The sequence below is a fragment of the Desmodus rotundus genome, chromosome 3 (assembly GCF_022682495.2).
Source record: "Desmodus rotundus isolate HL8 chromosome 3, HLdesRot8A.1, whole genome shotgun sequence".
NCBI classification, from domain to species: Eukaryota; Metazoa; Chordata; class Mammalia; order Chiroptera; family Phyllostomidae; genus Desmodus; species Desmodus rotundus.
This window is the reverse complement of record NC_071389.1, coordinates 199,970,295-199,992,070: the sequence shown is the minus strand read 5'-3', so window position 1 is coordinate 199,992,070 and position 21,776 is coordinate 199,970,295. Positions and strand designations below refer to the sequence as shown.

General features: G+C 62.3%; 1 protein-coding gene across 5 annotated transcripts; it reads right to left on the bottom strand.

Annotated features, from left to right (window-relative positions):
• Positions 1 to 2,924: 2,924 nt before the first annotated feature.
• TRMU (tRNA mitochondrial 2-thiouridylase) lies at positions 2,925 to 19,041 on the bottom strand. 5 transcript variants are annotated; one of them, XM_053919739.1, is made up of 11 exons: positions 18,920 to 19,041; positions 16,761 to 16,926; positions 13,764 to 13,870; positions 10,986 to 11,108; positions 8,536 to 8,708; positions 7,205 to 7,258; positions 7,059 to 7,125; positions 5,714 to 5,814; positions 4,038 to 4,182; positions 3,662 to 3,744; positions 2,926 to 3,342 (listed from the first exon to the last, which is right to left on the bottom strand). In XM_053919739.1, the coding sequence occupies exons 1-11, from the start codon at positions 18,999 to 19,001 to the stop codon at positions 3,190 to 3,192; spliced, it is 1,254 nt and encodes a 417-aa protein (XP_053775714.1). In that variant the 5' UTR covers positions 19,002 to 19,041; the 3' UTR covers positions 2,926 to 3,189. The 5 variants fall into 5 exon arrangements, with proteins under 5 accessions (XP_053775717.1, XP_053775714.1, XP_053775715.1 ...); XM_053919740.1 differs by having other exon boundaries at positions 8,536 to 8,705; XM_053919741.1 differs by having other exon boundaries at positions 8,536 to 8,649; positions 10,996 to 11,108.
• Between the last annotated feature and the right edge of the window lie 2,735 nt (positions 19,042 to 21,776).

Genomic DNA, 21,776 nt, shown 5'->3' with positions numbered 1-21,776 from the left:
CTCATTTCTAGTAACCAGTCTGCATGTTGACTGACGCGTCCCTCGGCCACCTCTATTCTGTCGAGCCCATCCAGAACATTTGAGTTCACACATTGCCAGCGTGTGTCCTGAAACCTCCGCTGGGTTCCTCCTGTAATTGTCGTTCCCCTGCCCAGGACTTCGGGTTCTCTGTGCGGTTCTAGAGTGTTTGTCTGCACGGCGTGGGCCCGGCCCTAACAGCCGCCTTAGAGTCTGAACACCTGGGTCATCTCGCTTGGACTCTTCTGGGCTCCTCCTTCGTTGCTTGACTCCAAAGTGAGCCCTCAGCCGGCATCTTGAATGCCATGAGACTCCAGGTCCCCTCAGAATGCTCTGCTGGTTCCAGCAGCAAACCACCGGTTAGGTTCGGAGCACAGGCTCGGCCTCACCTTCTGTGAGCAGCGGCTCCAACGTCGGCTCAGTGTCCCGGGCCTCGGCTGAGCTGCCTGGGTTCCGCCCGCCTAGCAGGTCTGCTGCTCACTGAGTCTGGGGTGGGTTTCAGGTTGTAGTTCTGTTTGGAAAGCCTCTGATAAGCTGCTCCGGGCCTGCTCCATACGCCCCGATTTGGGGGTGAGCCAGCACCCGCATCAGCACCCGCAGAAACAACGCCCCAGGGCTTGCCTCACTTGCACTCCTGGGGCCCTTGTCTTAGCCCCTCAGTCCAGAGGGGGGGCTCCTCCAGAGTGCTAGCCGCCTGCACCGTTGCCCACTTGCACCCAACTGGGGCCATGCTCAGGGGGAATTAGAGGAAAACCTGGGTCCCCCCAACTCCATAGCCTACAGGGCCCCCTTTTCCCAGGCCTCTCTTGGAGGCCAGCCCAGTTGCTGGCCACACAGCTTCAGAATTTGGGAGGGGAAAAAAGGGAACCCCCACCCCAAACACCTCTCCCCATTGGTCATTGAAGTTTTGCTTCTTCCCCATCCACCTGCTAATGTTTGCTGGCCAGAGGGCTTGCTCAGCAGTGAACGGGACTGGCTAGCTCTCGACCCCAAAGCCCTGCTCACTGGGAAGACATGGACAGACCCGAGGGGCCCGTGGCAGAGGGGGACATCGGCCGGGCTGGGAGTCCATCCACGGACACAGCACACCCACCGGCCTCAGACAAGACAGCTGCGGGACCGAGCAGGATGGAGACCAAACCAGACCCTGTAATGCCGTCTGCACACAGGCACGATGCTGAGCACCGGCAGCCACGGAAACAGCTGCGCCTCCCGGCCCAGCTGCAGAGGTGCCTGCTGCCTCAGCGGTCACAGCTGCGGCCTGCCCCGCTCCTCTCCCTGCAGACCAGGGTCACTGACACCTGGGCTTGCTTCCCGGGAGGTGGACGCTGGCAGAAGGCTGGTCAGGGCCCAGGGAAGGGGCCTTCCAGGTGCAGTTCTTGGGTCCACCTCACTGAAAACACTCCGGAAATGGGAATGGGGGCCAGGGGCAACCCTTTATTTGTATCAGCTCTGAACTGGGAGTGCTTCCCCTTTTCCTTCCCTGCTCACATCAGGAAGTGGCGGCGTGGCAGCTGGGGTGCCCGTGTAGGAAAGAGGGCCGGGGAGCCTGCATCGCACTTTCACCCCCAGCCCCTCCAGCCTGCCCAGGACCTGACCACCTGCAGGCACACCCCGGGAGTCTGCAGGCCCCAGCGATGCTCTTGGCCTGACGGCGCCCCCTGGTGGACGGCAGCTGCTAATGCTCTCTGAGCAGCACCCGGCAGGCTGTCTGTGGAGCAGAGGCCGCGGTGCCCAGCGGAGAGCAGGCGGCACTGCCGGCTGAGAGGCTGCCTGGCACCAGCCACAGGGGAGGCCTGGAGGGTCTGGGGGCAGCAGCATGGGGCTGGCATGATGGCAGAGCCGTCTGAGACTGGAAGGGCGCACCCCCTACACCAGCAAGCAGCCCCTCGCCTCCCACTCCCATGCCTGCCCCTCTGAAGGTCAGCCATGCACAGAGCAGGGTGGGCACCCTAGAGGCTCCCAGACGGGGGCAGCTGCTCAGACCTCCGTTCCCAGCGCAGTGAGTCAGGAAACCCGAGCCCCGAGTGGCTCCCTGTGCCGAGAGCTGGCAGAACAAAGGCAGCGTTTCAGTCCCGACCTGCACACCGGCGGACAGTCCCCAGGGACCGGGGCCACTGCTGGCTGCCCAATCCCCAGCACCCAGCACACTGTGGAAAGCGATGCCAAGCTGTGCCTGCCCCCCACCCGTGCAGAGCAGGGCACCCCTGGCCCAGCTGGGGCGGAGTGACGAAGCAGCAGGCTGTGGGGCTGTGGCAGCAGCCTGGGCCCTGCTCTCTGCAGGTCCCACCTGTCTTCAACAGGAGCGCTGCAACCGGCTCTGGCCCACTCCCCACCCTCGGGAGATCCTACTGGGTGAGGAGCTAGGGCACAGGAGGCCTGGGGTGCCCAGGGAGCAGGGCTTCAGCCCTGCAGGTAGCACCGCACCCCCCAGCCAGAACTCAGGGAGGGATAGGGGAGGGGCTCCTCTGTGGGCACCGTCCCTGCCCCAGGGCAGTGGTGGCCTCCTGACCGCCTGCCCTATCTGGAGCCCAGCCCATGTGGGCTCTGGGGGGTGGGACGGGCTGGGGTCCCCTTGGTCCCTACATGGGTGTGTCCTCCCTGCCCAGGCAGGGCGGCTTGGGCCTGGGCGGTGGGGGTTGGGCTGGCACCCAGCTGTTGGCCTGGCTCAGCACCTGCTCTCAAAGCCCCCCCATACCATGGCCTGTCACCCCCACGCAGGGCCACACCAAGCCAGCTGTTGGGCCGCGGGGCCCAGCACCTGCAAGCCCCTTGCCCCAGGCTGGAGGGGACACGGCACCAGGCTTAAGGGTGATCTTCCAACAGACCTGAGGCCAGTCCCAAGTGTGTGTGGCCCTGGCCTCCCCGCCACCTCCCTCCCGCCTGCTGGTGCCACAAGAGGTTGCTGGCAGAATCCACATGCCAGACAAAAATTTTATTCAACACTGTCCCTGCAGCCCCTGCAGCCCCCTCCAGGTGCTCCGGGGTGAAAGCCTTCCCTGGGGTAGGAAAGAGGAGCTCTGTGGAAGGGGCACCTGGAACGGACCCCACGCCAGCAAGTCCTCCTGGGCCTTCCTGGGGCAGCAGACCCAGCCAGGGCCCCTGGTCACAGCGGGGCCGGGCCCCCAGCCGCCGGCCCCAGGCTCTGCTCCTCCACGTCTGCTCCGGTGCTCAGGGCGTGGGGCTGGAGCCCTGGCCATCTCCGGGGCCCTCCGTGGCCACCCTGGGTTGGCTGCTGCCCCTCTGCAGTGTGTAGGCAGACGGCCCCAGGCGCAGGATCTTCCCGCTGCCCAGGCACTCGCCCCCTCTGTAGAACACAGCGAACTGCGGAGGAGAGGGCCCGTGTCACCAGGGGCCTGGCACGGGTGCCATAGTGCAGCCAGGGGAGGGGTGCGGAGGGGAGGGGAGAAGGGGGGATGCTGCCTCTCCCAGACCTGCCCCTGCTCCCGGGGAGGCGTGATCTGAGCACCCCCACCCCCTGCCCCTGGCCGGGGCCCAGGTACTCTGGGGAAGTGAGGTGTCCCTCCTCCTGCAGGAAGCCCGCTGGCCCCGGTGCCCCCCAGGGCCGCAGAGCTCTCACCAGACCCCATCCCAACACCAGGGCCGGGCTGGGTGTGGCCTTCCGGGGGCGCCCCCCACTCACCTGCCCCAGGGCGAGGGCCCGCACAGCCTGCACAGCCGTCACCCACACGGTGCCGTCCTGATTGAGGGTCAGCACGCAAGGCACTGTGGGTTGAGAGGGGCCCTTGGAGGGAAACTGGCCTGGCCTGTGTGGTCAGCCACAGGCCACACTGCCTGGAGCCACAGCCCTGCGCTGACCTCCGGGGACCCTTCCCACATCCCAGAAGAAGCAAGCTGAGCCGGGCCTCTGCGTCTCCCAGGCCTGTCTCCCACGTGGGCAGAGGGAAAGGGGGGCACCATATCACATGACCCACACCACTGGGACCACTGCCCCAGGTCCCACCACCCAGGCCGGCCTAAATCTGGCCTCTGTGGGCAGATGCCTCCCGCTCAGTCACCTAGCGCCATCTGGTGGCGGTAGCGGAAGTGGCACTCCATCATCTTGTCCCGGACCAGGGCTGCGGGCGGCTCCTCCGCAATCCAGTGCACGCGGCTGGTCCGCAGCAGGTCCCTGTACAGGGCCGGGTGGTCCATCCGGGGGGCCTGCAGAGCAGGACGTGGAGGAGGTGATGCCCTGGGGCCCTGAGCAGAGCGGCCCCTCCCTGCAAAGCCACCTCACTGTCCCTCGTTAAAAACAACCCTAACAGCAGACCCGTATTGACAGCTGCGTGTCTGCCGTTCACAGGATTCCCTCGGGAGCCCTGTGACCCCGGTTTTGCAGAGGAGGAAACTGGGGCACAGGTCACAGTCACACTTGGCAAGCAGGGGCCTGCGCTCCGACCCGAGGACCACACCACTCAGCGCCCCTCCTCCCAGTTCCAGTCTCCCCCCACCCCCCAACAGCCTGCCTGGGGCCAGTGCCAGGGAGGCACTCCCACCCCCCCCCCCCACCCCGGGCCGTCTCCAAAGGCCCCTGCAGGAGGCTCACTCAACCAGCGGCTGGGGAGGTCGGCGTAGGCCATGCTGGGTGCGGGCTGGCTGGCCCCGACCCTCCGGCTCCCCCCCCGGCCTCCTGGGACCTAGCAAGCCTCCCCTCAGGGGCAGGACCAAGGGCTCCCAGCAGGCAGGAAGACTCGCACAGGGACAGGCGTCAGTCGGTGACCCTTGTTTTCCCTGAGGCAGAGGACACCACTGGACGCTACACTGTAACTCGTGCCTGTCGGGGCTGCTGCCCGGGTGTCACACCCCCAGCTCCTCGCAGAGGGGACGTCCCAGAGCAGCCGGCAGGACTGCTGTCTCTGCCTGTGTCTGAGAGAAGGCCCCCAGCCTCATGACAGAGCAGGAGGGGACACCATCAGCGCCCACCCCCACCCTCCCATGTCCTAACAACCTAAAACGTCCGCTCCGGCTGGGGCAGCTCAGTGGACTGAGCGCCGGCCTGAGAACCGCAGGGTCGCTGGTTCGATTCCCTGTTGGGGCAGGTGCCTGGGCTGCGGGCCAGGTCCCCAGAAGGGGGTGCATGAAAGGCAACCACACACTGATGTTTCTCTGCCTCTTTTTCTCTCTCTTTTCCTCTCTAAAAGTAAATAAATAAAATCTTCAAAAAAAAACCATCCTCAGGCATTGCCAAATATCCTGGGGTGCGTGGAGGGGGGGGTCAAGCACCCCTGTGGGATGCGCAGCTCTAGGGCTCGGCGGAGTCTGGCTACAGGGGCTGTAGCCCGGCGGGGCTGGCAGCCTGGCGCAATCCCGCCGTCCAATGCCCTCGCTCCCCAGAGCTGGCTGTGAGCCTCGGGCACGCCTAGGCTGGGGCCACCTCCTCCCCACAGGGCCTGCACACACCTGACTCACTTCAGAGTCCCATCCCCTTCTGTAAGAGCAGAGGACAGCATCTAGTCCCAGGGACTAAGGGACGATTAGCAGAGTGACCCAAACCGTGAGAGCTGGCGAGGACCTCCAGCACCATCGCCGGGCGCCGTGGCTGTCCCAGGAGGGCGCCGTGGCTGTCCCAGGAGGGTGTGGCGAGGCCGAGCCGACAGCACCGCTGCGCACACCCCCAGCCCCGCCCGTGTCTCACGCCCGAGGCTCTGCCCACCCAGGCCCCGCCACCCGCCCAGATGGCCACCCCACTCACCACAAACACGTCGCCCTTGGCGCCGTCCTTCTCCACCACGTACCAGGGCTCACGCAGGCCGCCAATGTTGGCTCGCTGGCCCAGAGTGAACAGGAACCAGCCTACGGAGAAAGCCGTCAGTGAGGTGGGCTGAGAGCCGCTCCAACCCCGCACCCTGGGGTGGGGGCCAGGGCGGTGGGCAGTGGGCAGGGGCCTCTCTGGGCCACCGCCTCACCCCTAAGCCCAGGCTTGTCCCCCTCATCTGGGCCAGGGACCTGGTACCCACTAGAAGCAACCGCAGGGCCACGAGCAGCGGGGACAGCGCCTTCAGAAGGCTGGCCAAGTGCCCTGTCGGAGACCACGAGGCCCTCCTGCTGAGCCCTGGATGAGGCTGCGGGTCTCACAGTTAGACCCCACCCATACACTAACCACTGTGGGGCCGGGACGGCCTCTGTGTGCCCCCCTCAACAAACATCACAAGACCCAGTGGTGAAGCCCCCCATCCCCTCCCCGGGAGTGGCACACGTGGGCACAGGCCGCTGCAGGGTCACGGGCGCCTTCAGTACAGCCGGAGCCATGGCGGTAGGGAGCCCCTGCAGTCCTAGCCCTGGCACGGCGGCCACCTCCTCCCATCCCGGAAATGTAGGCTTCCTGGGAGCTGGGACATCTAGGTCCTGGTCCCCTGGGGGATGCCGCCTGCCCGAACCAAGATGGGGGTCCAAAGGCCAACACTTCTGCGGGGCCACCCACATCCGAGCAGCAACCCTGGTCCTTCCGGCCGGCCAGGTGCACATTGGGTCAGGGTTCGCCCGCGCCTCAGGCCCCAGGGACACAGCCCGGCCGCTCACCGACCCAAGCTCGGTCCTACCGCAGGTCTATGAGCCCTGCACCTGACAGGTCTCCGTCCCCGCCTACCCCGGCCGGTTCCTGCAAGCTCACAGTGCCCCAACCCCGTCTGACGAGGAGGGGGCAGCACCTGCCACCGCGGGACACCCGATGCCATCGCTTCGTATTGTCCGCAAGACAGGGAGCTCCTAGCTCCTTTTCTGCAGCTCGCATTCTCTCTGCACGGCGCACAGTCCCAGCTACACAGACCTAACCCACAGCCCAGGGAGTGGGGTCTTCCTGAGTCGACGGCGCCCTTTTCTATGGGCTGCAGCACTGGAAACCAGACCACCTCTTGAAACACAAATGCCCCGCGGGAAGGCTTCTACCGCACCCCACCGTCTACGTCTCATCCCGCCACCCACTCTGACTCCCAGGCAAATGTGGACAGGGCATCGGGCCCCTGCCCTGAAATTCCCAGGCTGCCCTGCACCCCCCGACTTGGAGTTTACGATGCAAGGCAGCCAAGGCTGAGTCTCACCTTTGTGCGTTCCCAGAACCCTGCCATCTTCTATAGACACGAACTTCCCAGGCCGAGGCTGCAAGTACTGGGAAACAAGCACTCGGTCAGCCAGGGACCCAGCCCAGGGCGGAAGCAGGCCCCAGCCCGCACTTCGCAGCGCTCACCTGGAGGATGAAATTTTCAAAGTTCCTCTTGCCAATGAAGCAGACGCCCATGCTCTGGAAGTAAGGGGACCCCGGTGAGCAGCGCGGGGCCGGGGTCCGCCTCCAGCGGCTCCACTCAGGCCCCCGAGGCCCCTCCCACCCCCAGCCTTGCTCAGCCCGGCACTGGGGTCCCCTGCAGCACCCACACACGGTCATAGCCCACACACAGACGTGCTTGTGGTCCTTGGGTCTGCACCCAGCCTGCTAAGCAAGTGGGCCACGCCCATGCCCAGCAGGGTCCGCCCCCCTGTGTTGCAGACAACAGGCCAGCTGCCCAGGAAAACACTAAAGTTGCTCAAGCCTTCAGGCCACTGCCCACGAGTCTCAGGGAAGAGGGCCCAGAGCAGCAAGGGAGCGGGAAGCAGAACGGCCGGGCCAGCGGCTGGAGCACCCTTGGGAGAGTCAGAGAAGGGGAGACTGTCCCTGCAGTGACCCATTAGAGCGGGACAAGCTCTCCTTGGTGCCACCCCCGGCACAGGACTTCCCTTAACCTTTGGCTGGTGTCTCTAGAACGTGGTCCCAGGAGGGTGGCCCCCCGGCTCCTACCCATCACACTTGGAAGCACAGCAGGGAAGAGAGGGACAGAAGGGTGGTGGGGGACAGGTGGAGGGAGCCAGCATTGCTGACAAAGGCATAGCCAGTGTGTTCCCAGGAAGACGGATGGGAAGTTAAAGCCTCTAGTTAAAGCCACATCTACCCCAGAAGCGGCCGGGCTGACTTGGGCCATCCCGCCCTCCAGCACCAAGCCCCTACCACACCAGCTACACCTAAATCCCACCGACACACTGGGCTTCCTGGCCTTGGGGCCCCTGCACACGCTCTCCGCACTCTCTGGATGGTGCCCCCAACTACCCACAGGACACCAAACCCCACTCGCCCTCTCGGCCCTGGGCTACATGGCATTTCCTCAGAGGCCTTTCTTGGCATCTCCACCCTCCGTCTACCCCAGAGCCCCCTGCTGTTCGCTCTCGCAGACCTTTCCTGAGCTCACAGGGTGTCTCCCCAGACCATGAGCCCTTCCTGCACCCCGAGGCCAGTGATGGAAACGGGGTCGGTGCAGGTGCAACAGCCCCCTCCCCGGGGTCTCGGGACCCAGGCCCGACCACCCGGCTCCCCCCTGGCAGCTGGACCAACAGCAGCCCAAGGAGCTCCCAAAGCCGCTGGGGAAGCTGCCCACCCGAGGGGCCGAGCAGGGCGGGAGGGAGCAGCCTGGCTGGGCTGCCGGCTGCCTGTGCAGGGGCCTGCTCCTTGCGGGGCCCTGGCACTGGGGCAGAGCACACCCCCAGTCCTACCTCCTTTTTCTGAAGCACATGCTGAAGTCCGTTCTCAGCAGCTATTTTCTTTACAAAATCTTTCGTTAACCCCCCCAGGGGGAAGAGGGTTCTCCGCAGGGCCTCCTGGGAAACCTGGCTGAGAAAGAAGGTCTGGTCTTTAAGGCTGTCGGCCGCCTGGAGAAGCTGCACTGCTGTCAAGAGTAAAGAACAGGGGGCGCTGCAGGGGCGGGAGAGGCCGCGGGCTCCTGCGCCACTCCTGCCACTGCAGACTGCCCCCCGGCACAGACAAGGTCCGACCCAGACAGTGGGCCGGCTGGTGCGGGCAGGTCTCTCTCCCGACGCACCTGCTGTTAAAAACAAGACAGGGAGGGAGATGCTCGCCACGAGGAGGTCTACTCCAGTTCACACTTAGGATGGCAGCGTCCCCAAAGACGGAACATCCCGTTAAACCAGTCTCAGGTGAACCAGCCAGCATGGGAGGACTGGGCGAGAGGATGGCTCGCAGACCCAGGCGGCCTGCGGCTCCCCGACAATCTCGGGGTGCAGAGCCGCGCACACGCTGGAACTCACTTCCGGGTGTGGGTCCTGGGAAAGACTGCCCCTTGGGGGGGCCAGGGCCACCACCCGCCTTTTCTTCCCGGGTGACTCCTCCGCAATTTCGCTGCTGCTCTGTTCTCCGGAGCGGGGTTCCGGGAAGAGGCCCCGCTCCTGCTCTGGGCCAGGCCGGCCCTGCCGGGCACGGGACAGAACTCCCAGGCCTGCCACTGCCAGGTCCCTCCAGAAGGCCCACAGCCCATGGACGTCGCCAGCACAGTCCCAGCGCTGTGTCTTCCTCGAGCACTTCTCGGACCTACGCCGAGAGGCCGTGACACGCTGCACTCAGAGCACGCTACACGCGTGTGCCGCACTCTCTGTGATGCTCACGCCCTCCATCCCGACCCCGCCGCTGGTTCTCACGCGAGCTGTATGGGTAGAATCACCCCCAGCTTACAGACGAGGGAACTGGGGCTCAGATAACGAAAGCGGCTGGCCGAATGGGGCAGGCAGAGGTGGCCCCGAACTCCCAGCCCACCGCTGTTCAGGTGCAGACCGCAAACCAGGCGCCTGGTCAGCCAGCCCATGGGCAGGGCCATGTGCCCAACACTTTTTGTCTCAAAGCTGAGTTCAACCAGGCCCTGTGTGTAAGAGCCTCAGGTACCGAGCAATTTGTGTTTTTTTGTAGTTCTGAGTTACTGTAAGTCAAGCTCAAAGTTGATTACGTGGGACCAAGAGAGCTGGCAACCCTAAGCCACGGAAAGGAAGCAGCACTTGGTGAGGCTGCTCGCGCTGGGGCTCTGTTCCCATACCTTCGCTCCTCGGCCCCATGGCGCCACTGCCACACGCACAGGTGAGGAGGTCTGTCTGGACACAAGGCCAGGCCCCAGAGTCCCGGCTGTGGGCCGGCTAAGCCAGGGGCCAGGCGCTCTGCCACCCCCGCACACTCCCCGAGGGCCCCGGCCAGGAGGCCCTAGTCCGGGTCTCCAGGGCAACCGAGTTAGAACAAAATAAAAGGCTTCAGTGCGCCTGAAAACAAAGACAGTGCGGCGTCACTGTGGACAGCAGACAAAACTCAGGCACACACGTGGGGCACGGGCAGCAAAGCCTCCGTGCCCAGTCCTGTCGTTGAGGCCCGGGGAGCCCGGGGGCGGGGCAGAGAGGCACCACGCGGAGCAACGCGGTCCAGCCTCCCTTCCCCATCTGCGAAGCGGGGTGGGGGCACACCTGCCAACGCTGCGGAGAGGAGGGAAGTGGCCAGCGTGCTTGTGACACCCAGGGCGGGGCAGGGGGTGGTGAGGTGAGGCCAGGTGGCCACGTGGAGAAGTGCTAACCACCCCCCAGCCCGACAACCACAGAAATGCCTTGCAGAGCCGCGGCTCCAAGCCCATCTGCCCTTCACTTAAACGTGATGTGACCTTGAACTCTTCCACACTCAGATGAGTGTGAGGACAAGACAGCAGCTCCCCAGCTCGCTGCCTGGAGCGTGTTTCTCTAGGAAAGTGAAACTCCGCCCCTCCGACACATTCAGACTGACTTGCAGGCGGCTCCAGGCCTGGCTGCTGCCCGGTGCTGTGACGGTCAGGCCACACGCAAGGACCCACGGCCTCAAGCCCTGGACACCTTGGTAGGTCATAACAGGGCCTGCTGCACCCCAATTACTGCTGTCAAATACTCTCTCGGGTATTGGGGGCCTGCAGATCACCAACTCACAGTGTCTGCCACGAGGGTATGAATTACGAATCAGGGTCCCCCCGCCCTGGCCCAACCGCAGGCCCTTGGGGGAAATGACCCTCCCAGTAGCTGGACTTGGTCCAACAGGCTCACCTGGGACACACAGAGGTCCGGCAGGCAGGCTCACACGACGCCCTCTGTCACTCTTCCGAGCACCTTGCTCACTCCCAAATGGGCTCTGAGCTGGCGCTTGTACTTACCATTTCTCACCTCGAATCGGTTTCTGAAAAGCCCTTCCGGCCTCTTGATGTGCTTCTGCTGAAAGACTTCTTCATCTTCCAGCGAGGTTCTCGCATAGTGGCCCGTGGCAACCGCATCTGCTCCTGTGGGGTTGGAAACGCAGGCCCAGGTCTCTGGCTTGCGTTCACTGGCCTTGGCCGTAGCAGCCACAGGTGCTTCAAGAAGCGAGGACCCGCCCCGCACAAACACCCTTCAACTCCTCACTTACAGTGACACAACACTGCTCCAAGGTTTTACCGCATCTTTAAAGGCCTCTCAAAAGTTACTATGTTTCCGTTCGTTCATTCTAGCTTAGGAAATAGTCAGATATGCACACACAGGTTTCAGGGCATGAAGTCCGTTCCAGTGTTTCTTACACGACCCGGGAGAACCTGAGAACAGCCCCGATGTTTAACGCCAGGACAACACAGGGGCGGGCAGGTGTAGGTGTGCACTTGTGCTGCAGATAAAGGCGACAGTAGCTGATGAACAACTACACAAGGAGGGGCTCTGCCTCACAGACTCGCAGCTGTGCACCTGCCTCTGCCACCCCCGCAGGAGGTCAATGACAACGCTCGCACAGGCGTGCGCGGGACAGGGCAAGTGCGTGCGGCCTCAGGGAGAAGCACACACAGCACTGGGGCCCCACTTTTTAAATGTACGGAAGAGATGAAGAGACGTTACCCTGAAGTCTACTCCTGTGATTCGGAGCCCTGTTTTTGCTGTTCTGTGGCTTGAAATTCCCTTTAATGAACGTGGGCGGGGCGGGCAAAGGCCGGTGAGCAACACCAAACAGTAGGCGACCGAACTCTGTCCGTGTACTCACTGTAACTGTGAACCTCCTCTTGCCCACCCTGTACCACCTGCACCACAGTGACGGCCCGCCCGCACGTTCGGCATCCTTTTCCGTGTCATGCAGGAAGGGCGAGCACCCTCCTGGGCACCACACGCCCCTCACCGTGCGGGAGTGCAGCTGCCCAGTGCAGGAACCCCAGCACTCACAGACTAGCTCAGCGTGAGATGGACAAAGAGCGGCCTGCAGGCAGAGGGACTTCCCGTCCTGGCTGACCCTCCAACAGAGTCAACTTCCCTACAGAACGGCCGCGGGTCTGCGGGTGGCGCTGAGGCCCTCTGCGCAGTCCGAGATCCTGGCCGTCTAGCCTTCGTGTTCAGTGTGTGCCGCGCCTGTGCCACTCCGCACCGCAGAAGCTCCTCCCAGACGGCCACCTGCAGCTCTCTGCCAGGGCGACAGGGGGCTCCGCGCTCTCCAAAGGCAAGCACACCCCTCCCACACAGCTGTCTGTGCCTCCTGGGCCGACCGTCTCCTGCACGCAGCAGGACGGCCCCCTGGGGTGGGCCACACGCCAGGACGGAGCTCTGAGGACCCAGCAGGTGCACAGTTCACCAGGCAGCGCAGGTGCAGACACACTCCAGTCAAACTCGATTCCCACTCCCCGAGCCTGGCACTCCCCCTGCAGAGCCAGAACTGAATGGAGCCCAGCAGAGGTGGCCTGCCCAGGGCAGACCACAGCGGGGCCACCTGCCTCAGATGCTCTGTGACCACTGGACGAACTCAGGCCGCAGGGGCTGGGGCGGCAGGTGCAGACCAGGTTCGCAGCGGGTTCAGCCAGCTCCCGGCCCTACGTCCTGCCCCAGTCTTGGACTAGGGAACAAGTGCTGCCCTGAGGTCGCGCTCACCTCTGCTCGGTTTCCTGTTTCTGAAGTTAGTCCGACACTTGGATTTGTTAGGACTTTTTACTCTTTGTTTTGTGGGCCTTTTTTCAGTCCCATCTCCACAAACCAACCTTACATCACCACCTGCTCGGCCGCAGGTCATTACACACCCCACCTGCAAGCCTTCTGTCCCCATCTCGGCCAGGTGGGCGCTAGCCACATGGAGGTACCAACAGTCCTGTGGCACCACTGGGTCCCTGGCGCGGGGCCAGGCGTGGCAGGGCAGCTGCGGTGGGATGGCACAGACTGAGAGGCCAGTGCTGCGACTCTGGGAGCTCTTTTCAGCGACCCCGACAGCAGGAGACGGGACAAGGAGCCAGGAGTGCACCCAAGGGCGGTCTGAGCGAGCAAGTCAGCCTCAGGATGGGGCTGTGTGAGGGACAGGCAGCCCCAACAGGCAGATGTGGACGAGAATGCACAGACTTAGGGACCGAGCTGTCAGAGGCAGCAGGGCCCTGGCCCCACGGTCGGCTTTCAGAGCAGGCCGCTAAGACGTGGGCACAGGCCAGAGGAATGGCACAGAGACCCAGGGTGGGACTCAGGACAGGTCTCGGGAAAAGGCAGACCCTCTCTCGGAAGCAGGGAAAGGTCTCGGCAGGACCCGCAGAAAGGAGGGCGGCGAAGGAACTGCACACCAAGCTTCTCCGCGGGCCCTGCGTCAGGGCCCCCACGGCTTCTGCTGACTACACGCCAGGCTGAGCCTGCAGGCAGGTGGGCGGCCCCGCTCAGCCCCAGCCAGGGACCCAGCACACCTTCCTCGGGACTCTGTGAGGTGGGCTCTCCCACTCGGCTGTGCCTGTCCCGTTCTAGCTGCGTGGCCCACGGGGCAGAGTCCCCTCCTCCCAGTGACCCTGCTATTCCCCCATCACCAGGAAATTTTCTTACTCAGGGAAATACAGAATGTTACTGTTTTCACTGCTTTCCTTCCTTCTGAAAGATGACATTGTTTACAAGATTTGGATTCTGTGTCTGAAAATCTTACATCTTTTTTTAAAAAACAGACGAAGATAATCCAAATTACTTACCAAGATTACCCAGAGCGTAATCAAAGAAGCACTTGAACTTGATATGCTTGTTGCAGATGATATCTGGGTTGGGAGTCCTTCCTTTCTCGTATTCACTCAGAAAATCACTGCGAGAACAGAAGAACACTTTTCACGGCGAAGTGTGAGAGCGTCCCCTAACAGCACACAGGATGAACAACCAGCTGTCTGGTGCCGCCCCCGCCTCGTCCCAACTGGGATTCTCTGCCGCACAGGAGCGCTTGCTCGCCCGCTTCCTGACGCCTCCCCCACAGGGGGGTTGGGGGGTCAGCTCAGGGCTTCCACAGGGGCTGGGCCAGCCGGTCCACGATCTCCGCCTGGGAACCCAAGTCATTTCCCTAACGTGACCCCCCCAACTCCCGAGGACCAGCACCCGCCTGATGCTTCCAGTGGGTGAGGCACCCTGACCGGGCGGGTTTCTACCCGCCCCCCGCCCGGGACGGCTGGACACGGGGGAAAGTGGACTGACAAGGCGTTCACAGCGGTGGGGCGCGCACTTCAGGAGGCTTCGGTGCCGGCCTCCGGAGTTGGAAGCTGCGTGGTTTCTAACACATGTGGCCATATTTTTCGTGGAAACTAAAGCTCTCCTGATCAACAAGGGTGAAAAAACCAAACAAACAAACAATGCTGATCGGGGGGGCCACAGCAGGAAGACAGGTGAAAGCTGACAGGGTCCCAGGTCATGTGCATCTTTGGCTTCAGCAGGCTGTGCCCCCGGTGCCTCCCACTGACCCCCCGCATGACCAGGAGAGCACGCGACTCGTGCTGCTTCCACGTGGTGTTACCACTGTTCCCCGTTTGATTGCTGGCCAGCCGTCACCACCCTGCAAGCCCCCGGAGGGAGAATCCCCGCCCGGTTCTCTCTGACCGCCCACACCCCACGCTCTGTCTACATGACCAGCACCGAACGATGTTGGAGAGGTTGAACGTTGGCACCATCCGTGAAAAGCACGCCCTGGGACCCATTTCTGCAAGGGCACAAGGGCAGGCGCGTCGGCCGGCAGCTGCTCGGTGCAGGAGAGGAGTCTCACCTGCACTGCGGGAGGGCAGCGGCAGCTGGGGGGGACATCTGGCCGCTGACCCATGGAGGCCAAGGGGTCTCCAAGGACAGGAATCAGAGGGGTCCGCGCCAGAGAGCGGCATCAGAGCAGCGGGCATTCTGAGCAGAGCGACAGAGCCACATACACAGGTACAACCACGCCCACGGGCGGCAGGACCAGGGGGACAGAGAGCAGCTGTCCACACCCGCGAGCTCTAAGGCAGCGCGCAGAGAGGAGCTCAGTGCAGGACCAGGCTCCCCTCTTCCTCCCAAGGCTCAGTGCAGGGACGGTGACAACAGTGCGCCCGGGACACTGGCCTGGCCGCCCGGGCTCTAAGCCAACGCCTGCTCCTGACCTGCCGAGGACTTGATATCCTACCTGCCAGCCTCAGTCAGAGGGGCGTCAGCCTTCAGATACTCCCATGTGCTCGCACGTCCAGCCTTGCCCCGACTTCCTGCTATCGTCCCCAGCCCGGCAGCGCTCCAGGGACCCCCGGCCCACTGTCCCCCCCCGCCCAGCTTTGGTCTTGGCATGGCTCCTCCGCTCTTTCTCGGGCCACTGCTCTCAGCAGCGAGCCCCGCTGCACAGCTGCCCGGGGAAGACCGGGAGGGCTCCCGCCACCGGAATGGCCTGCACCGCAGCCGCGCCCGGTGTGACAGCCCTCAGCTGGTTCTCCAGCCTGACGTGTACTGCCCGGCAGGTCTGTCCTCTGGGACCTGTCCCCGCCAGTCCACACCCACACCCACACCCCCACCCCCACCCCCACGTCATCCCACAGCCCCAGCAGCCGCGTGTCCTTAGCTTCTCTGCCGGCCTGCTTCTCCTTAACTCACCCGACGCCTGGCTGCCAGGTCCGTCTTTTCAATAATGAGAACAACAAAAGCTACACGTATCACTTAGGAACATACCAGATACTCGTAATCTCTTTCAAGTCTCATTGGAATAACCGCACTGTTCCCATTGAAAGGAGGAGAAAACTGAGGCTTAGAAAAGTCATGTAAATTGCCCAGGGCCATGCAGTACGTGGCAGAACAGGACTGAACCCAGGAACTTTCTGACCTGGAAGCAGAACCCAGCACTGCACACGTCACTGCCCCCTGGAGGCCTCTCTGGCCTCCTAGGCACACGGCCAGCTCAAGGCTCACCACACTGCCGCCCTGGGTGTCCCTCCTCACCGTGCCAGGACCGGCCAGCGTCTCCAACACCCCGAAATGATGCGCGGGCACTTCTCTCTGCCACTGCTCCTCGCGCTGCCATTTCCAGTGTCTCCTCTGCCCCCCACGCCGTTCCAAGGGCAGGGCATGCCTCCCCTTCCCTGAAACTTTCCTGACCGCTCCCTACGACAACCCCCCCCCCCCCCCCCCCCCGGCTCCGCAGAACCTGCGGTTTTGTGACACTCTCTGGTCCCCCCGCATGCCACTCCCCACTTCCTCGTATGAAGACAGTCTCCTCCTTGCACTGACCGCAGTCCCTTAGAGACGGGGCCTGGGCTTACACACCTTCACGTCCCCAGCACAGCACAGTGCCGGGTGCAGAGTGAGCCCGAGTGCCGTCAGGCCTGCACTCGGTTTTCAGGGTGTGAGCATGTGTTCCCTTGTCCTCAGAGCGCAGGGGAGTGGGCCGCTAACTCCTGTGCTCAGAACCCCTCGTCGCCCACCTGCACGGGCACAGCAACTCTCCTGGTGGCACCTTCCAGGGGAGACTCGGGTTCTGCTCCCCATACTGACCCAGCAGCAGACGCGTCTCACAGCTCAGGAGGAATTGGAGAGACTGCTGGCAGGTGGCAGTAACGGGACCCAGGCCTGGCCTCCCACACAGAGCTCTGGAGGGCGGCTGAGGCCCCCAGCACGGTCTGTGGCGCCACTGCCCAGGAGTGCTGCCTCCGCTCAGGAAGGGCCCCAGGCGCCGCACAGGCCCTTGCACCTGCGCCCTCACCCACCTGAACACGTCGTTCCAGTACTCCTTCACGTAGGACACGTGGTGGAAGGGGATGTCCAAGACCTGGCAGACCCTGTACGCATCCTCGCAGTCTCTGTCGGCCGTGCAAACGCCCTGCTCCTCCATCGCGTCCCAGTTCTTCATGAACACCCCCGTCACCTGGTAACCTGTGGGAGGGAGGGAGGACAACTGAAAGCCTATGCGTACAATGAGTCTCGGGGGCACGGGCGGCGGTTGCTGAGCCCTGTGGCCGTGTGCTACTGTGCCTGGCAGTCCCCGCTTTGCCTTCAGAGCAGATTCACACCCCAGTGCAAGCTGCCCTGGCCTCTCCCTGTCGGGCTAGACGGCCCCTCCCCAGCCCCCGCAGCACTTTGTAGGCCTCCATCCTCAAGGCACACACTTGCACCGCAAGCATCTGCCCGTGTCCCGAGACTGGAGCACGCAGTGAGCATGTGCGTGCCAAATGGGCGAACAGCAGAAATTCAACAATGTCCCAAAGCAAATAAAAACCACCTTTCAGTTTTCAGAAGAGTGAACTCATTTAAAAAGTTATTTCCAATTACCATCCAAGATCTGGAGGCCAAGTGCTGAGATGTCAGGACAAAATTGTGGTCATTTCATTACAAGGGCTGTCCCACCTCTACATGTTTTATAACCTGTTTTTTCCTCCTACGTTGTGACAAACCACCCAACCAAACATCGGCAAGACCAGCTTTAGCCTGGCACCATCTTAGTGAACTCCACCTGTGCGAGAACCCTTTCTTTCCGGTGGGCTCCGTGCAATGCACGCGACTGTAAAAGGTTAGCACAGAACTCCAGGGCACACAGGCTCCACGACGAAGCTCTGCCAGACTGAAAGGCCCCATCTGCAGGAGCACCCCATCCCTCCCCTCCGCTTCCCAAGCACCTCACAGTGCCTCACACAAGTCTGTGTCCCCAGAGCCTGGCAGTGTCCAGCACAGAACAGGAGCTTAGAGTGCTTGTGGATTGAATAACAACTCCACACCGAGCACTTTGTCCTGGCCGGCGTGGCTCCCTTGGTTGGAGTGTCATCCCATAACCGAAAAGTTGTGGGTTTGATCCTCTACCCCCCATCCAGGTCCAGGCGCTAGGATCCCAGGTCGGGATGCATATGGGAGGCAACCAATGGAAGCTTCCCTCGCATCGATGTTTCTCTCTCCCTGTCTCTGAAAGCGATGTAGCATATGCAACATCCTCCATAATCAGGGCTCAGCTTGCTCCTCCACCTGCCTTGGGCCAGGTTTGCCAACCCCCTCCTGCCTGCTTGTGTTAGCGCTGGCCCGGGAAACGCTTTGCTCTGTGAAACCTACTCTTCCTTCAAGTCTCAGCTCAAACACAACCACCTCTGGGATGCTGTCATTCCCCCTTCCTTGCGATTATAAACGCTCAGTTTGCCTATAATTCTATTTAGCATTTTTAAGTCACTACCCCTCTCATAAAAGCTACAGTTGTTAGTGACATGTACTACCAGACTCTCATGTTCTCTGCGTGCCTAATCGGTGCGGGACACTGGGGACACCCTTTATAGGCACGAGGTCACTTCATCCTTCCAGTCTCCGGTAACCCTGTGTGGCAGGTGTTGTCGGTATAGAACAGAAAAGCGGCCCCAGGTCGGGAACCCTGCTTCACTCTGCATTCCCGCGAGCCCAGCGCCCAAGGAGGCTCTCAGGAGCAGCTGTGCCACTGTCACCCAGAGGACGCCCCCTCCCAGAGGGCCCCGCAGACGGAGCACTTAGATGGAAGGGACCTCAGCTCCTGACCCTGGGCCCCTGTAGATGTCTGCACGAAACGCTGGTGCTTCCCAGAAGTCTGCCAGCCGCTGAACGGCGAAGACAAACGCCACTTAGTGGGCAGACGGCCCATCGGGATGCCGCCGCACACAGTTGGCAGGACACGACCTCTACCGGGCGCCTGTGCTCAGCCTCCCGAGTCACGTGCTACGCTGCCGTCATCCCCCTCGGCGCCTGGAGTCCAGCAGCCACGCGCCGGCGCAGCCCCGAGATCGGCGTTTCACCGCCCGCAGCGCCGGCGGCCGGGGTGGCTGCCTAACTGCTCCTGGGCAGCGGGGACTGGGCCGCGCGCCCCGACGGCCAGGCGGAGGGTGAGGAGCGCAGGGTTCTCGAGACGGCGCCGCCTCACCTCTCCGCCTCAGCAACAGCGCGGCCACGGCGCTGTCCACGCCGCCGGAGAGGGCGCACACGACGTGCCGCGCCGCCAGCATCCGCGCGCCGCCAACTTCGCCCCCAGTCGCTACTGCTTCCGCTCCGCGCCGGAAGTCCCGCCCCCGTCGCAGCGCTCTGCGGACCGGGCCCGGCCGGAAACGTGTGATCACTGTGTCGCGTTCCGCCAGCCTGCCATTCCTGGGCTTCCGTTTCCAGAGTTCCCTCCTCCGCCCGCACTCGCGTCAGCTCTCGGGCGCGCACCTCTGCCTAACACTGCACAGGCTTGGGGCGGGGTTCCTTCTGTGAGGGAAGGAAGAACAGGCAGGGGCTCACCTTGAATAAAGGCCCTGGGCCTCTGGAGCGGGGTGAGGCTGCAAGTTCAGAAACGAAAAGACCACATTTAAATGTTAGGAAGGTTTTTATGGCTGCCCTGTGGACAGGCGGCTATAACAGCCAGCCCTCTGGGAAAGGGCCGGCAGCACAAAAGACAGGGATTTGGAGGTGAACTGTATGGCGCTTGCTGGTGGAAGGGTGCCCGTGGGGATGAGGAAGAGGGTGAGGGGCTTGCGGTTTCTGTCTGGGGGAGGGTCGCCCAGGAGGAAGTGCCTGCCAAGTCCGCCCCAGCATCCGAGGTGACTTGGGGCCATCTGCTGGAGATGTAGCTGTCTGTCCCTGAGTGAAAGGAGGTGACGCGTGCGTGCGAAGGGGACTTGGCAGGTGCCAGCTGGGAGAGTTTGGGTGATGGAAACTGGAACCTGGAAACACTTGCTGGGCCTGTGCAGAGTGTGGAGGAGGGCGTGCAAATGAAAGCAAAAGGAGCGAGGGGCCTGATGGGAGACCTGGGCAGAGCAGAACGGGTGCAGGTCCAGTGACGACGGAGCCTCGAGAGGTGGCCATCAGTGTGGCGTGCTGGAGGTGGGATGGGGGCGGTGACAGCTCAGACCTGAGTGCTGCGGGACCGGGGACTGTGATTTGGTTTGGCACTAGAAGCACCACCAGCCTGCGTGTGCAAAATACAGGCCTTGTTTACTTCGGCAACTTTGTTGACTGACTCACCGTGGCACAGTTGAAAGAATGCACAGCCACCTGCGCACATAAGTGTAAAAAAGAATGCACCTCACAACAGTTCTTACCTTTGCAATCTTACTGTGCACTTCGCTCTCTTTCCTTTTTTAAACCTGCTGGTGCAGTCCATGGAACTGGTTTCAGGTAGGATTTGAACTATGGTTTGGAAAACACAGCGAGGAAATGGCACAATAGGCTGGCACCAAAGCTTGGCACGAAAATCACAGTGTACAAGGTCCCCAGCGGACGTGTTTACACGTGGACAACTACTAAGGCTAGCCGCTTTCTTGAGAACAGGAGTAGTTTTAAGGGTCTGGAGTGAAGTGAGCCAGGCCCCGGGGCCCCATTTCTAAGAACTAACAACTGGACGGCCGTGGCCACTGGTGCCGAGGGCAGGCGTGGGTGAGCTCCAGGGTAGGAGGGAAGGTGGCCAGGCCCTGTGGGGGACAGAGGAGTGACTTTCTCAGAATAAGGGAGGCACCAGGAAAATGTCCAGCAGGGAAGGCAACTTCATCTCGCGTTTCCCCAGAGTAATGAGTAAACCCGCATGTAGACACATGGCCTCCAGCAGATGTGGGGGTGAACGTTTAGGTGAGTTTGTGGCTGAGGTCATGCTGTTGTCACCAGATGTCTTGGCCCAGCCTGGAGGACCTCTCGTCCTCCCTGGAGTGGCAGTTTGGTGCAAGGTTAGGGCAAGTCCAGCAAAGGGGTGCAGGTTTAGGTAGGCAGCAAGCCACCTGCAGTGGAGGAAACACGGTACATCGATACATCGGCTACATATTTTCTGCAACCTCTCAGTTAAATGATATTTCAGCTACTTTGTGGCTCCGAGTCTATAACCAACGTCGTGTATAATTAGGTCCGTGGATGACCAGTGACGGCAAAGACAATGGCACCTCAGTGCCCCTGCCTACAGCGATGGAAGAGGTGTGGACTTTGGAGACGTAAACCTGAAGACATTTGAGCCAGGAAATTTGTAAAATGTAAAAATCATGTGAAGTTAGACCTCTTAACCCCAGGAGGGTGGCCCTCCAGTGGCAGCCAGGGGCGCTCACACTGCCCCTCACAGCTGGGGAAGCACTCCTCTCCACTCAGCCGTGTGGTTCCTCCCACTGGGGGGGTGGGGTGGGAGCTTAGGAACCAGGAGCCAGGACAGGAAAGGAGCTTGGGGGACAAGCAGCCTCAGCAGGCTGGCGACACAGAGTCCAGGCCAGAAGGTGCAGGGACACCCTGCTCTGGGTGGGAGCTGCTGCTTTACCCACCTGGGCTCTTGGGGGCCTTCTCCCACCTGTTTGAAGAGAACTGAATGTGATTATTTCTGTCCTGCCTGGGGACACTTGCAGGTCAGACGGAGGGAGCACCTGGAACACCCCCCCCCCCCCGTGTAGACAGGACACTGGATGGCCGGGGCCCCACTGGGTCCCTTTCCCACCAAACAGTAATCCCCCAGAAGGCAGGTGCATGAGTCCTGCACCCCTGCATGCGTAGCAGAAACACAGCCTGCCCACCACAGGGTGTCCATAAATATTTGAGTGACTTCGTTCTAAAGTTTTTCTCCTATGAACTGAGTGAGGGCCAGGCATCAGAGGACCCCCGTGGCACTAATACTATGTTCTAGTATCCCTGCTGCCCACTGGAACAGAGGGGTGGGGGTGGGGGCTGACATGGTGCCACAGCAGCTGCCAGGGTGGGTTCCCCCACCACACGTGGCCTGTGGTGAGCCTGGCTGCTAGCTTACGGGTGACTGCAGTTAAGGACGCAAACCCCCA